The sequence below is a fragment of the Capra hircus genome, chromosome 4 (assembly GCF_001704415.2).
Source record: "Capra hircus breed San Clemente chromosome 4, ASM170441v1, whole genome shotgun sequence".
NCBI classification, from domain to species: domain Eukaryota; kingdom Metazoa; phylum Chordata; class Mammalia; order Artiodactyla; family Bovidae; genus Capra; species Capra hircus.
In genome coordinates, this window is record NC_030811.1 from 31728400 (window position 1) to 31741644 (window position 13245).

General features: G+C 43.4%; 1 protein-coding gene across 1 annotated transcript; it reads left to right on the forward strand.

The window, feature by feature from the left end:
- On the forward strand, positions 10313-12856 carry TMEM229A (transmembrane protein 229A). Its single transcript, XM_013963408.2, has one exon. It carries the CDS (start codon positions 10324-10326, stop codon positions 11419-11421), a length of 1098 nt encoding a protein of 365 aa, XP_013818862.2. The 5' UTR covers positions 10313-10323; the 3' UTR covers positions 11422-12856.

The following is a 13245-nucleotide window of genomic DNA, read 5'->3' on the forward strand; positions in this document are numbered from 1 at the left end:
AGGAAGCCATGGGAAAGAGTGGTGCGACTGTTTCTTTCTGGGACAGGCCCAGTGGAGCTGCTGACCGGAGGGGTGGACCCGCCTGGGGAGGTAAATTCAGAGTGGGACCAGTGCCGCTGGGTAGGTGTGAGAAAGAGTAAGCTCAGAGAGTGCAGCTTCCTATTGCACACACCCAGATTGAGAAAGGAGATCTAGGCTACAGTGAAATTCTAAAATGTATATGTTAATTCATTTCCAGATATTTGGGTAAAAAAATCCAGCAAAGGGAAATGCCTCTTGGTAAGAAGGAGTATTCTTACAGGTAAAATTATTCTGGTAGGATTTGGGAATGTTCCCTAAAGATGCTTCAGGGAAAATTAGACAGAAGGAAAAATTCTTCAATGCTGTAAGTTAATTTCAAGGAAGAAATAACCTCCTGGGGTGATTTGTTTAATATAGTGGTGGGAACATGAAACTTAGACCCAAAAGTCTTGTGCATTGTACAAAGAATGAATCTCTCTAGTAAATAAGAACTATTGCCAATAAATTTTAAAAGGCCTCTCAGCCCAATGGAAAGGGATATGAACAGATAGTTCACAGAAAGGGAAAGACAAATGATTCTTCTATATTTAATATAATGCCCTCTGTAGTTATAATATAATTAAACATTAAAACTACAATGAGGTACTATTTTTTTCCCATCAGATTGGCATACATCAAAAAGTATAATAAAGCACCATTGGCTAAATTGTGTGAAATAGGCCACTTATAATTGCTGGTGGGAGTGCAGTTGATGTACTTAGGAGATCAATCTGGCTAGCAAAATTACACGTATATCATCCTTTCACTTAACACCTTCATTTCTTGGAATTTATCATTTATATATATACATATAATATAATATCAAAGCCTTGAATATCGTCTTTCACACATGTGAGATTACAAGTGAAAGACATATTCAAGGCTTTGATATTGCAGCATTTTTTACTATGACAAAAGATTTGAAACTATTTAAATGACCATCGTAAGAGCCTCATTGGGTAATTAATGATTCACTCAAACAATGACATAGTATTTAGCCATTCAAAACAAAAACTAAAGATAAGTTCTTTATATATAGATTAAGAATGCATAACATGCACACACAGTGAAGAAATGCACAAAGTTAATAGTGAAAAAAGTAAGGTGTAGAAAAAAGTGTACGGTATATTAAGGTCATCATAAAAAATGTTAAGGGGGCTTCTAGTCACTTGTCTGTGCATAAAATATCTCAGGATGGCAGCCAAGGGACTCACACTAATAACACTGTCCCAAAGGGAAATGAGTGGATGGGAGACAGGTGTCAGAGGGAACGTTTCTCTGCATAGCTTTCTGTACCTTTTAAGTGTTGAAGATGTGAAAGTATTAAGTGTTTTTTAATAAAAGCTAAGTACAAAATCATCTAGGCTTGCACCCAGCTTTGCCAAGAGTTCTTTTAATTCTTGAAATACAATTTTCCTATTTTGGAATTTTCCTGTCAATAAATGGTATGTCTTGTCTATCACATATTATTTCAAGGAACAAATGATATAAATATGAAAGCATTGTATAAAGTATTATACAAATGCAAAAAAACCCACAAAACCCTGTGTCTACACATAATGGTAGTGATTGAGAATGGACCCCTGCTGTAAAACATATGATGATATTTCTAAAAGGTTCGAAGAAACTTAATACTGAATGTTTAAGAATGTTACACAAATTCAAACTCATTTGTTTGCTAATTGTTAAATTCTGGCTTTCAGAATAATATTTTTTAGCCTTAAATACAAATAAGAATTCACCTTATGTCACACTGTATTCAAAAATAATTATGTGTAACTCAGACAATACATGTAGTATACTAGGAAAACTTGTGATCTCAAAAAATTCTACTGTGAAGATTTGCTTAGAAGGGAGAGAACTTTTGTAGAAAAAACAAGTATCCCAATTATGAGAGTTCAAGTGTATAAATGCTGCTTTCCATATATTTACTCTCCCTAAAGATAAATAAATATCCCATATACATTCTAGAATGGGAATGCCAAGTAGGACTCATTTTTCTTGCCAACTCCTGTGGCCTCGTGATGTCTTCCAATATCACTCTGTTATACAGAATTCTAAGGCAGAGTCTAGACTTACTAGGAAAGAATACTGCAATAATTATGTCTGCCTCATACATAAGACTGAGGAAGGGTGGGAGGAGCCAGACACAGTCACACTCGCTTTGCATGTTTCCCTGTGCTTCCCCTTCTTGCTTCCTTTATATCCTAGCCCTTATAATTTCCCACAGAAAGATTTCTAGGTAAGATAGTTACATTATAGAAGGATTTGTAAAGCTTGATACTGAGAAGGGAAGCAATGATCGCCTAGATCATCCTCTGGATAATCCCCTAGAATTCCTTAGCAGCAGGAAAGAGTGATGAAATGGAAGAAGAGCTTGTCTGGAGCTTAGTTAGATGTTTTTAGCTCTGACTGTTAAATTAAAATATGTAAGAGTAGGCAAGACACACATGACCTAATTGATATCAACATAACTAGATTTTATTTACATAGAATGGTTTTTCTCATAGTCATGTACAGATGTGAGAGTTGGACCATAAATAAGGCTGAGCACCAGAGAATTCATGCTTTCGAACTGTGGTGCTGGAGAAGACTCTTGAGAGTCCCTTGGACTGCAAAGAGATCAAACCAGTCAATCCTAAAGGAAATCAACCCTGAATATTCATTGGAAGGACTGATGATGAGACTGAAACTGTAATACTTTGGCCACCTGATGTGAAGAGCTGACTCATTGGAAAAGACCCTGATGTTGGGAGGGGTTGAGGGCAGGAGGAGAAGGGGACAACAGAGTGTGAGATGGTTGGATGGCATCACCAACTCAGTGGACAAGAATCTGCAAAGAAACAAACAAAAAAAGAATCTGTGCAAACTCTGGGAGATAGTGAAGGAAAGCCTGGTGCAGTCCATGGGGTTGCAGAGAGTCAGACAGGACTTAGCAACTGACAACAACAAATCAAAGAAGTTTGCGAATTGCCAAAATAGCAGTTCATTTCAAACAGTATGAGAATCCGCAGATGTCAAAAGAAAGATGATCTCTTTCTCTATGTAAGTTTCTATGCTAGGAGCTACAAGAACATAGACAATATTTGTGAGTCAAATGAGTTTTCAAAATGACAAAACATAGACATGAGATGTCTTGAAAAATTCAGTTTAACAGAGCAGGACATGAGACTTTATGGTGACTTTTCGGCAACTGAAATACTTTGGGTAGGTGTACCCAGGCCTTGCTCTGAGGAGGGTATCAACATGCTCAGGCCTTACAGAATGGATGGGATTTACTGAAATAAGAGGGGCTCTTGGGGAGGTTATTGAAGGTGAGTGGAATAAACAAGGCTGAAAAAATGGGTCACTATGTCCTCCTGAGAGTGGAGGAGCTTAACTTTCCTGCTGTAAATTGCAGAAATCACTTGAAGGTTTTTGACCAGGGCAAAGAAATTTTCAAAGTAGATGGAGGTTGTGCTGATAGCCGTATCCAAGGTCGACTGGAAGAGGATAAAGAAACTTGGGCTGGTATGTCGGTCAGTGGATTATTGGAAGAGTCCTGGCCAGTGCAGTAGAGGTCTGGATGGGGCTGACAGCACTGAAATTGGAATGGAGGCAACAAACCACGAAAATGTTTACAAGAGACATTGAAGAGTAAAATGTGTGTGCGTGCTCAGTCCTGTCCATCTCTTTTGAGACCCCATAGACCATAGCCTGCCAGGCTCTTCTGTCCATGGGGTTTTTCAGACAAGAATACTGGAGTGGGTTGCCATTTCCTCCTCCATGGGAGGACTGAACTGTGTCTCCTGCATTGGCAGGCGGATTCTTTACCACTGATCACCTGGGGAGCCCAAAGTGTGAAACAAGCAAGGCCTAACCACTGCTAGGGCTTCCACGTGGCCCAGTGGTAAAGAATCTGCCTCCCAAGCAGGAGACTTAGGTTTGATCCCTGGGTCAGGGAGATCCCCTGTAGAAGGGAATGGGTACTCACCCCACTATTCTCAGCCGAAAAATTCCATAGACAGAGGAGCCTGGCAGACTACAGTCCATGGGGTCACAAACAGTCGGACACAACTTAGTAACTAAACAACAACAAGGGTCACTGCTGAATATGAAGGCTGAGAGATGTTAATGAATCAAGGCAGTATAGTGGGAGAACAGGAAGACCCTTTTCCCAGTTAAGAGTCAGATCTCCCTTCTAGGTGAGCCAAAAGATTTAGTGCTATTTTTCTGTCATAACAGTTATTATTCAGTCTTGCAGACTCTATTTATCTACCTCTCTCACCAGACAGTGAGCTGCTTGAGGGTAAAAACCATGCTTTAGTTGTGCTATCTCTGACACCGAGGTTTTTTATGTATACAAAAATGGAAGAAAGGGAGTGGGGAAGGAAGAATTTGTTTCAGAGGGAGAGATAAGTGATGGACATCTAAACATGGAGAGATGGGAGTAACTGTATATCATTCAAAATAATGCATTTATATTTTACTTAATCATATTAGATTTTTCTCAAAGATTATCTTTATTACCTTCCACTCAGACAGTACAACCCATGGTATGACACACCCCAAACATCCATTCTCAAAACCAAGATTCTACCATAAGGCCAACCTCCCAGCAGCCATGACTTCCTAGTCCCATCAGAGGGAAATATTTATTCTACAAAAGTTCAAAGGTTTCAGCAATGTTTCTGGAGACTTACTTAATAGCAATCAACAAAGCCTTAAAATGTGCCTAACTTTGACCCTCCAACTGGATGTTATAATGTATCCTAATAAACATGGCTACATGAAAAAGATGATCATGATAAATTAAAAAGATACTATAAAAGTGATAATAGTCAGACAGAAGCTCATAACAGCAAAAGTGTTTTGAAACAACCCTAACAAGCCCCAAATTAGAGACTGGCTAAATGCATCTCCACATTCTGGCTAAACAAATTATGGAATATCTATACAAAAGAATTCTCTGTCATCATTACTGACGATGTAGCAGACTATCAAATGGAAAGATACTTCCTAGTCAGTAAGTGACAAAGCAAACTACAAATTACAAAAGGAATGCATAATATAACCTCTTTGGGGTGATAGGAGAAGGCAATGGCACCCCACTCCAGTACTCTTGCCTGGAAAATCCCATGGATGGAGGAGCCTGGTGGGCTGCAGTCCATGGGGTCGCTAAGTCGGACATGACTGAGCAACTTCACTTTCACCTTTCGCTTTCATGCATTGGAGAAGGAAATGGCAACCCACTCTAGTGTTCTTGCCTGGAGAATCCCAGGGACGGGGGAGCTTGGTGGGCTGCCATCTATGGGGTTGCACAGAGTCGGACATGACTGAAGTGACTTAGCAATAGCAATAGCAATAGCAATAATGTTGTGATAGTATAATGTTGGGTGATGGTATAAAGGCTCCATACTAAAGTATTAATAGTAGTTATCCACGGATTGTGGTATCATGGGTGATACATATTTTTTTTTTACTTTTATTTCTGATTTCTTAAATAAACAACTATATCTTTTGTAAAACACTATAAAGTCCAAAAGGACAGAGACTTTGTCATATTCATTTCTGTATGTCCAAGACATAGCACAAAATATTGCTCAGAAGGGTTCCAATGCTATTTATTGAAGGAAGAAAAAACATACTTAAATACATTTTTATTTGCTTGCTTTGTTTCTTTTTGGCCACATGGAGAGGCATATGGAATCCTAGTTTCCCAACTACTGATCAAACCCACATCCCCTGCATTGTAAACAGGGAGTGTTAACCACTGGATCACCAGGGAATTCCCCTAAATACATGTTTCTATTTAGCTGCTATTGCTCTTCAGTCGTTAAGTCCTGTCTGACTCTTTGTGACCCCATGGACTATAGCCCACCAGGCTCCTCTGTCCATGGCATTCCCCAGGCAAGAATACTGGAATGGGTTGCCATTTCCTACTCTAGGGGATCTTACCCACCCAGGGATCAAACCCACATCTCCTGCATTGCTAGGCGGATTCTTTACCACTGAGCTGCCAAGAAAGCCCCAGATTAGAGTAACGATGAACAGGGGTGAAGCAACTGCAACAGCAGGAAGTGGTAGTGCTGAATCTCAGTCAAAAACACGCACTAAGCACTCACAGGAATATGTTTGCATTCCATACTCTTTTTCCTATTATCTAACTCCATCTATTCTTGCATAAGCACCAGAGAGTAACCCATTCCACATAGCCTCATAGTCATTTACCAATTTGTAAAGGAACCCAGAAGGAAAGAAGGGTAAAATAAATAAGTTGATTACATAGAGGAAAAAAAGTATAAAAAATGACTGTGTAGATTGATGATTAAAACAAAAAGCATGATAACAAAAGGGAGAGAGTAACTAGGGTGGAGTTAATTTACCAGTCACTGGATCGGCAAATTAATACTCGCTGAAACTATAAACAGAATGGATCTCTTTTCTTATCAAACCTGCAATTTCAACTTATTTGAGATGGCTTCAATATGAAAATAGAGGAAGTAAGACAGTATAGCACAAATGAACTTTAGGTTCAAATGGAAACAACTTCACAGCTTGGCTTTTAGCTTATTAGCTGATATACTGGAGAAGCAAATTTTCTGCAACTTAGTTTTAACATATGTTTACAAAAATAAGAGAAACAATGTACAAAGTATTGATATGTGAAATGTACAGCTGCCAAGAAAGGACTCAAGAGGTGGTATCCATTAACTGTGATCATTTATGTTACCAATAAGCCACTAATCAATGTAAGGGAAGATTATTATTCAAAAGAAGCTAATTCCTTAAAAAAAAAAAAAAAGAATTAACTGGGGTAGGGAAAATAGTCACCCTGGTGCACTTAAGGCAAGGCACATGCAGGCAGGCACAGATTATACACAGGAAGTATTTCTGATTTGACACTGCTCAAGGTGAAATTTTATTTTTTAAGCAAGCTTTATCAAAACAACTTACTGCTTTCTTTTCAAGCTTTATGAATTAAAAGAGTTTATTCCAAGACTGTTCCTTGGGAGCCCCACTCAAGGAAATCCCACTCTCAGCCTTCCTGGTATAAACTAGGAGCTCCAAGAAATTCCCAGGACAAAAAAGAAGGGCTGAAATTAAAATTAACAATATAAAGGGACATAAAAAAGCCAGCAGGAGGAAGTACAAAGAGAAACTTTTCTGATACTTATGTGACTCCCCTGTTAAAATATTAGAAGAGTAAAAGGAATACAGTTAAAAAGAAGCAGCTTTAAAAAGATGACATATATTAATAATAGAACCAACAGGGCAGGTTTCTATGATGATTCTCTAACAGTGTTATATTCAAAAAAGTTTATGAGCTATTATTCAATCTTTCTGTGTTTGGCAACAAGCAATAATAATCACCTCTGTTTAAGCAATGTATAGAAAAAAATTCTTTAATTTGGAACTTTAGTATACAATACAAGAAATTAAGAAAGAAGAGATTATATAAAATAAATGAAACTGTAGAAAGATGCATACAAATTTTTCACAAATATAGGAATACAGGAATTCCCTGGTGGTCCAGTGGTTAGGACTTGCTGCTTTCATTATCCGGCTGGGTTCCATCCCTGGTTCATGGTTGGGGAACTAAGACACCACAAGCTGTGAGATATAGCCAAAAAAAAAAAAATTTTTTTTTTAATATATAGTATACAGATCTGGTATTACTGAATTGTTAATCAACCTCCCTCCCCTTCCCCCACCCTTTACCCATACTGAGGATGAGCGTCATTTCAGAAGTCAACATCAGTCCTGTTTCTTTTATCTGTCCTTACTTAAATCATTTCCCTCTTGAATTTCAAATTGGTCCTCACAATTAGATTGTGCAAACCCAAGACCATACACCACTGATAGTTTATTGTCTACAAGGTATGACTTTATTTAACTGTCTTCATTAGCATGACTTTACTATTCTCTTCCTCAACACAGTATTACTATTTCAGGAAGCTTTCCCCAGGGAGATAAAAAAAAGGTTACTATTTATTCTCAACATTTCTGAAACCCTCACCTCACACCTTCACCTTGTTACCTATAACAAACCTAAACCATTATATTAAAATTGTTACCCAATTCTAACCAAGCCCTTGTATTGAAAGACCCATCCTCAACTAGACTCTCAAAATCTCCTAAGTAGCCCAACATTGTCCTCCCTAGGCTTGCCCCATGGCTCAGAGGCGAAGAATCCAGCTGCAGTGCAGGAGCCACAGGAGATTCAGTTCCATCCCTGGGTCAGAAGATTCCCTGGAGGAGGGCATGGCAACCCACTCCAGTATTCTTGCCTGGAGGATCCCATGGACAGAGGAGCCTGGTGGGCTACAGTCCATGGGATGGCAGCGTTGGACAGGGATGAAACAATTTAGCACGCATGCAGGTCCTCCCCGCTCCAAGATGTTACTAAGACTTTTTGTCAAGATTCAGAGCTTTTTTGCCACGGCAAGCAACAAACTCAGTTTTGCTTTAGCAAAGCTAAATGTTGGTGGTAAAGCAAAGCTAAATGGCGGTGAATTTCTAGGGAGCCAGCATTCACTGTATTTGCTCAGGCCTTTGGGCAGCTAACTCTATTTCAAAACGGGTTTGACGAGCTGCTGCCTAATGATTCAGTCCCTAGCTGCTCTGACTTTTGACAACTGTCAAAAGAAATCTACAAAGTAACCACATTTTAGTCAAGCTTTAAAAAACCAGTCAGAACTTTAGCCTTACTCAAGTGTCAACACCACCTTAAAACGTGTCTCCTCACCACACTTATTTCTCTCTCTTCCTTAATTTGCCAACAATTTAGCAACCACAGATTGTAAGGTTGAAATGAGGAAGGGGAGAGAATGAAGAGAAATTGCTTTAAAAATGGAGGAACTACCTCGGAATTTTAATTTTCCCGATGGTGGGGGGAAAATCCCCCAGAAAGCTTTCCAGCCGGGAAACATCTGAACTTACAAATTAGAACTCTTACCTAGTTTCCGCCTAGAAACGATTAGTGGGCTTTTTTTTTTTTTTTCCGGGGGGGGGGGGGGGGTGGGATGTGGAGTTGTCAGTATAAGTTACCTGGAAGGTTATCTCCAATTCTAAGCCTGATTCAAAAATTGGGGAAAAAGCAATGGAACACACCAAAATTCTGGATTCTTCCCACCCTCTCCACTTCCAAAGAAAAGAAAAAACGAATTCCTGCTCTGCTCTCTATTTCACTCTCCATTTCTGCGATGACCTACTTCTGCAAGGAAGAAAATCGGCACCGGGATGTGCCAATACAAGCAAAGGTACTAGTCCGGATTTAAGATAAAGCAGTGCCTGACCCTACTGACCTCCAATCATTTTATAACTTCTGGGAGACTCAGGCCCCTGGGCTGGAGCAAACAAACCGCTGCAGGAGAGATTGACGAAGCGGTTCCCACGACAAGGAACTGCCGGGGGCCGGCCGCCCTGGAGCCTCGGGTTTATCCTCAGTGACTGGGACACAGCTGGCTTTGAAAAAGGACATTAAATATACAGCACCACAGTTTGATCTCGGGCCCAGCCTCTGGTCGGTGGCGTCTCGCCATTCGTCTTCGCCAGCCAGGCCCTAGCCCCGGTCCCCTAGATAAAACGGATGCCCACCGGCTCGCTGTCACACCTGTTAGGTGTTGCTCCGCGCGGTGCCTCCGCCCCAGCCAACGCCTCCTGCCCGGCCAGGGAGCCGGGTGCAGAGCCGGGGACGCGATGGGAGAGGCAGGGCCGGGCCTTCCCCAGCGGACTCCGCGGGGCTCCGCGCTCCGGGCTGGGGCGGGGAGGGAGGGGGGCAGCGAAGGCGGGAGAGGTCGGTCTACCCGGGCCGAGAGGGCCATGGGGAGGGCCGGGGGAAGGGGCGTCGCTGCTCGCGTTACGCTTATACAGCCTGCAGCAGAGGCGGCGGGGCTGAGCCGCGGAGGAGATGGGGTTTGCACCAGTGTCTGCATTTCTCCTCGCGGCCCCGGCGCCACCGCCCCTCGCCGGGCCTCGGCGCCCGATAGGCCGCGCAGGGTGAGCGCGGGCGCCGGCCGGCGGCACCTCGGCGGAGACTGGAGGCGAGGGCGCCACGGGGCCGCGGCGGGGGGACTCCGCGAGCAGGGCGGCCCGCGCGTCCCCGGATCGCAGCAACTCCGGCCGCCGCCGGGCCGCGGCTGGGACGGAGCTCCCCGCGCGCCCCCCGGGGGCCAGCAGCGGCCGGAGGGCGGCGCGGGGCTCATCCCCTCCGCCCAGCAGCTCCGCGCACCCGGCGGCGGTGGCGGCGTGGGATCGGGCGCCCCGGCAGCCTCCGAGCCGATGGCCGGCAGCGACGCGAACGACGAGGGTCCCGCGCGGAGGGGCGGCGCGGCGAGGCGCCCGGGGGCCCCAGGAGGGCGCGGAAGCGAGGCTGCCGCCAGCTGCCCGGAGCCGCTGTCCACTGCTGAAGCGCCTGCCGAGGGCGCCGCGCTGCCCGCTTGGATGCGCCTTTACTTCTACGGGATGCACGGGGTCACCCTGGACGTGCTCCTGTCCGCGGCGCACCGCTTCGCTCGCCGCCCGGACCTCCGGATGCTGGGCTTCTCCTCGCCCTACCGCTGCCTCCTGCACTCGCTCACCCACTTGGCCCTGGAGAAAGTCTACCTGCAGCAGCGGCGCTGCCCCAGCGCCTTCGTCTTCAATTTCCTCCTCTACCCCTCGGCCCACGTGGGGTTGCAGACCCTGGCGGGCGCGCTGCTCTGCCGGGTCGGCGGGCCGGGGGGCGCAGCGGCGCCGGGGGCGCTGGACTTGGCCCTGCAGTACGTGCTGGCGCTCTACCACTGCCAAGTGTTCCTGAAGCGCTTCCTGCACTTGAGGTACCAGCGGCGGCAACAGCTGCGGGGCGCGCCCCCCGCCCCTGCGGGCTTCCGGGCGCCAGCGACAGCCGGTGGTCGGCGGCGGCGACCTCGCGGTCGCAGGGGCGCCGGGGGAGCCCCCAGCCAGGGGCTGCCGGACCTGCTCCGCTTCCTTTTCTTCGGAATGCACGGTTTTTTGGATGAGATCTTCTTCACCTTCTTCTTTAACCTGCTGGGGCCCGGGGACGGGACGAGCAGCGGACACACGTCGCTCTGGTCCTTCTTTATGTACGGCAGCTGCAGTTTTGTGGTGGAAAAGCTCTATTTCCACCTCCACTACAGTCGGGGCTGGGGCACCTGGAAGCGAGTACCCTTCTACGTGATCTTCATCTACGCGTGGGAGTTGTCCTGGGGCCTGGGACTCCGCACTTGGGGCGCCTGTTCTTGGGACTATTCTCACTATCCGCTCAATTTCATGGGCCTTATCACGCTGATGTATTTACCTGGTTGGATATTCCTTAGTGTGTACCAGGACCTACTTTCCAATGTGTTGTGGCGGGTGCAATACGTACCAACTAACTAAGACCAAAAAAAGGGGGCACTGGATTCTCATGAATGAAGGCGATTTATTTTTACCCAATAAAACGGAGGGTTTTTTTTTTTTTTTAGCCTTTTAATTTTTATACCTTTTACTAAACTTTACCACCAACCTGTTTTATTCGACATTTTAGTTTTTCTATTGGGAACGTATGTATAATACGATAATACTTTGAAATATTGCAGGAACTGTGACTCAGAGTACTTAACATCAATATTTTAAAACCGTCACGAGTCCAAACAGCGAACCATCATACCTTAACATCAGAAAGCTGTAGTATTCACTTATTTGCACTTACTTGGCGTAGGTGGGTGATATTTACTAATTTTTTTTTTTTTTTAAGTAAGGAAGTTCTTCAACTCAGACACCAGTGATTTTTACAAGATTTGGGGAAGTTTTCTGATTTAATGATTTGTTTACTTTCCTTTTAATCCAATGTCATTTTAATTTCCTGCCATGTTTACCAGTGACTGCTGAAATCCAGTGTCTTGTACTCCTGAAACTACAATTAATAGCTTTTAAAGTGCCTCTGTATAGCACACAAATGAAAAGAAACTGAAAAATTTGAAAACACACCCTATGAATCGATTTTTAGATAAGAAATCTTTTCTAGCAACTCAGACAGGTAACACTGTGTTGAGATATTGATCTCCTTCCTGGAAATGATTGCTTTCCATTGTGGATTAGCCTTAAACGCCAAATGTGTTAACTTTAATCAGATCCTGTGTTATCTTTGGCTGTAAATTTTAGTCCTTATGCAATCATGTAAAATGTCTACCTTACATGTGCAAGGGCCATGCAAAATTATACCATCCTTAATAGTGTTCTAACCCTAAGGACTCTTTTCTATATGGAGTTTCAAGAGTAGAAGCAATCCCATGGAATAAAATGAACTAGAATATTCACCCTAATTGTATTAGCCCTAATTGTTTTCGGAGAATACAGATATGTGTTTTCAGCCTATTGCTGCCATGGCTCACTTGTAAACATTTTTCCGTTTCCTTTGGGTCCCATACAAAGTTCTTGGACTAAAGTCCAATGTAGTAATGTGCATTATAAATCAATGATAGCTCTTTGGTGACTTGTTCTTAAAGTCTGGAAGCTCCAAAGTTAAATAAGATGATGTGAACCATTTGAGAAATCATAGCTAATCAATTAATAATGTACTTTAAATTTGTTTACTGTGTTTTTATTATATTTAGAAAAGACAAGTAGAATTGAGTATAGCTCATCCAAGGATGACTAATACCTTCTTAGTTCTTGTTATAAAGATAATTAGGAAAGCTTGGAGTGTATACAAATTAATATATATTCCTATTCAAATTGTTAGCTTGCCTACACTGTAAAAGGGCTGCCCATGTGGCACTAGTGGTAAATAACCTACTTGCCAGTGCAGGAGGCATAAAAGATGTGGGTTCAATCCCTGGGTTGGGAAGATCCCCTGGAGGAGGGCATGGCAACCCACTCCAGGATTCTTGCCTGGAAAATCCCATGAGCAGAGGAGCCTGGCGGGCTACAGTCCATAGGTCACAAAGAGTTGGACATGATGAACCACTAACACTTTCACTTCACAGCAGAACTGTTGCGAGATCAGCTCAATTCTGCTTCTCCTCTCCTCTGTCACACTGATTGTTTTAGACAGTCAAAGCTTGAGTAGAAACTGTTGGAAGTAATTAAATGTGTGCAGAGAATAAAAGTGTCACTTTGTGGAAAAGATTTCTGAAAACCTGGGGAGAAAAATAAAATGTAAATATAGACACTAAAGTTAGTCAGATGCCGGACAAAGTATTTGTAATTTAAATCTGTCAC